The following is a 3,807-nucleotide window of genomic DNA, read 5'->3' on the forward strand; positions in this document are numbered from 1 at the left end:
TTTCCAGAGCGCTAACAATCATCAAACGACGTGGTCCTGACACCCTCATAACAAGAACCATTATTACCTTCTTCTGTATTCCCCCAAAATATTTTAACCTGCATCACTTACTCTATACATTCAAACCTAGTTAAAGGCAGAAAGCAAAACCACTTTCTGAACTGCCTGAATGATATATCTAGAGTTGTCTAAGTAATGGATTACACAGTTCCCAATTACTTGTGAACAGTATGAATGGTCTTCAAAAATACTACAGTTCCTATACCCCCTGCCCCAGTCCATATCTACCTCCTCTCCACCCCAACCCCTCACAATTACACAAGCATACTAAATCAAAGTAAAGGACTTGAACACCAATATAAGCCTGGCAGAAATCTGAAATCACTGCCGCCTCAAACTTTAGATCATTGCAGCGCTCAGGTGCACTGTGACTCAGCATTTTACAGTGCCTGAGACATGAAATGAGATAAAGGTCCTTTTCCCTTCATAGCATTGGCTAAATATGAAGCCAAAATAAATATGCTACCTCAAAAGAGTTAGTGGCTGAAACATTACAGTGACACAGGTTTACCTCAGTCTCTGATTCTTGGGAGAAGAGCCTGTGTCAGTTTAAGCACACAAAGTTCTTCTGAAATAACTCAAGCCATAAAATTAGCAAATTATGCTGATTACAATTAATGCTCAGAAGTGGAGAAAATATTGCAAAGAAATGAAAATGAAATTCAAAAATAGTTACTGTGGTTACTGGTCTAGTCAGGTAAAAACATAATAACAATAATAACAAGAACAAAAGAGGGAATTTACCCAGCTACTCTTCATTACAGTATCAGAAGCTAAAATGGCATCAAGAGAGAATTTTTTCCCCTTGGAAAAAACAAAAACAAAAACTGAGTAAAACTGAAACAAATAGGAAACTCCAGCCCTTTTAAACTGTTCACGGGCAGAAGGAAAATAAGATAAAACAATATGAAACAAATAAGATAAATTAATATGAAGGTTGCAATAAAGACAGATTTTCAGTTCATATTCTCACGTGGAGCAGGAACTAACAGAGAAATGAGACTGACAAGCAAGGAGATCTGGGAAGATGAGGTCATGAAAAGGGACAGATGGGCATTTCCCATAGGTAATGGAGGAAGTCAGGGAATCCCAATAGAAAAGCCAGAAATTTAAATAAGTAAAGACAATGTAAGCAAATAGGCCAAAAACAATAGTTAATACTTAATTTGTTTTAGCTTCTAAGAAATTTTTTAAATTTTAATTATTTATTATTTTGAGACAGGGTCGCACTCTGTCACCCAGGCTGGAGTGCAGTGGTGTGATCTTGGCTCACTGCAACCTCCACCTCCTGGGCTCAGGGGATTCTCCCACCTCAGCCTCCCGAGTAGCTGGGACTACAGGGGTGCGCAACCACCCCCAGCTAATTTTTGTATTTTTAGTAGAGAGGTGGTCTTGCCACGTTGGCCAGGCTGGTCTCAAACTCCTGACCTCAAGTGATCCATTCACCTCAGCCTCCCAAAGTTCTGGGATTACAGACCACGGCGCCCAGCCCTAAGTAACAGAAATGTATTAACTCTTTTAAACCAACGATATAAAAAATAATAAGCCTCATCTTATACCTGAGGAAACCACCTCAGAAAAGTTAACTTGTTGAAGGTCACATTGTTCCTAAATGGCAGAGTCAGACTACCAACCCACACAATCTAACTTTGCCACAACTTTACACCTTCTCTTATGAACATCTCAAAATGTGAAAAGTAGAGAATGGATTTCACAGCCATGCATGAGGATGATGTCAGTATTTACACGGTAATCGCGGTCCGCAGAGGCAGTGGCTCAGGCCTGCAATCCCAGCACTTTGGGAGGCCAAGATGGGTGGTTCATTTGGGATCAGGGGTTCGAGACCAGCCTGGTCAATATGGTGAAACTCCACCTCTACTAAAAATACAAAAATTAGCCAGGCATGGTGATGGGCGCCTGTAATCCCAGCTACTCGAGACGCTGAGGTGGGAGAATCATTTGAACCCGGGTGGTGGAGGTTGCAGTAAGCTGAGATCGCGCCACTGCACTCCAGCCTGAGCAACACTGTCTCCAAAAAAAAAAAGAGTTCGGGATCCTAACACATTGTTGCACATTTTTTGTACCACAAAAGGTATAAACGAAGGGTGGTGGGAACTCGAATGAGATAGCAGTGTTCACCAGTGTCCAATCAAGGAAGACTTCACAGAGGGAGCAGGATTTCAGATGGGATTTGAGGAAAAGGGTTTAAGGACTATCAGTGACTTATCACTGATTACTCTTAGGGTTTTCGGGCTAAATTTCAGAGTCCTTGTCATGGCATTCAGGCCCTCCACAACTAGGTCAAGGGGAACGCCAAGGAAGAAACATTATCCTGAGTGAGATGCTTATGCTGAAGTCTTTGCTATCAGTTCAGGTTCCAAGGGATCAGAAAAATCTTACTTTTCTGTCTCCATAAACCGTAAATGGGTTGAAGGCAGGCACTTTTGTAACACTCTTCTCTCCGGACCAGGCCTCTGGTACATCATAGCACGTGGTAGATGCACTGCATTCACTTTCTGAGCGAAACTAAAACGAATGTAAATCAAGTCACCTGGTGGCCAGAGTTGCCTTACACCATCTAAACCTCTGGTATTAGCTAATTTTAAAGCTATCAAGAGGCTTAAACACGTGGTCCAGATGAAACATGTGGACCCTGGTTTGGCCTGGAATGCCACAAACCAATTGTAAAAAGCCATGCGATCATTTGAAAAACCTAAATATAGACTGGGAATTAGATTAAGGAATTGTTAATTTCATTAGATGAGATTACATCGTCATGCTTTTAAAAGTTGTCTTAAATATATACAGTCAGGATATTTATGAATGAAACGGTTTCCCTGAAAACACTAGAGATATATGGGGGAGCGAATGAAACAAAATTGGTAAAATGTAGCTAACTGCACTACGGGGAGTAATAGTCTGCTTTTGCTGAATGTTTCATTATTCCCATAACATAAAACATAACATACACACACACGCTCCCCAGTTTTTTTCATCGTAAGCCCCGAGGGAAAGGGTCCACCGACGTCCTGGATTCTGAGAACGATTTCTGCGCGCCAGGCGGGCCTCCTGCAGGAGCCGGGGCCCACTTTCTTTCCCGACTGACTCGAAGCTAACGAAGCTGCCGCGCAGGCCTGTTAATCTCCTCAGTACCCAGTGCGAGGTTAAACACGCGACCTCGCAACCATGGCCTTTGAGAGGAAGCTGAATTCCTGGGGTGGGCCGTGTAGAGTTCATTTCCTACGTCGGCCCTGCACAACAACCTGCATCCAGAGATCAGAGAACCGGCCACACGCTCCACTACCCTTACCCAGTGGCCGCGCCTCGGGCGCTCGGGGGCGGGCTCCGCACTGCGACGTCACGGCGCACCGTGCGCCCGGTCAAAGTTCAGCCCTGCCCCCGCTTCCCCCTCGCTGTCTCCCTCGGCCTGTGCCGCTGCCGACGCCGCTGGTGGGCCCGGCTCCTCTCAGTCTGCTCCGCCACCTTCTTCCTGAGCACTGCCCGGCCGGCCGCCATGGCTAACGTGGCTGACACGAAGCTGTACGACATCCTGGGCGTCCCGCCCGGCGCCAGCGAGAACGAGCTGAAGAAGGCATACAGAAAGTTAGCCAAGGAATATCATCCTGATAAGAATCCAAATGCAGGAGACAAATTTAAAGAAATAAGTTTTGCATATGAAGTACTATCAAATCCTGAGAAGCGTGAGTTATATGACAGATACGGAGAGCAAGGTCTTCGGGAAGGCAG

General features: G+C 44.7%; 1 protein-coding gene across 2 annotated transcripts in view; it reads left to right on the forward strand.

Moving 5' to 3' along the window:
• Window positions 1-3,375: 3,375 nt before the first annotated feature.
• DNAJA2 (DnaJ (Hsp40) homolog, subfamily A, member 2) overlaps window positions 3,376-3,807 on the forward strand; it is a 22,462-nt gene continuing 22,030 nt past the window's right edge. For both annotated transcript variants that reach the window (XM_011952604.1, XM_011952605.1), the window contains exon 1: window positions 3,376-3,791. In XM_011952604.1, coding sequence (XP_011807994.1) covers window positions 3,575-3,791 — 217 coding nt within the window. In that variant the 5' untranslated portion in view covers window positions 3,376-3,574. The remainder of the gene's footprint in view (window positions 3,792-3,807) is intronic.

This window comes from Colobus angolensis, unplaced genomic scaffold, assembly GCF_000951035.1.
Source record: "Colobus angolensis palliatus isolate OR3802 unplaced genomic scaffold, Cang.pa_1.0 Scaffold343, whole genome shotgun sequence".
NCBI lineage: Eukaryota > Metazoa > Chordata > Mammalia > Primates > Cercopithecidae > Colobus > Colobus angolensis.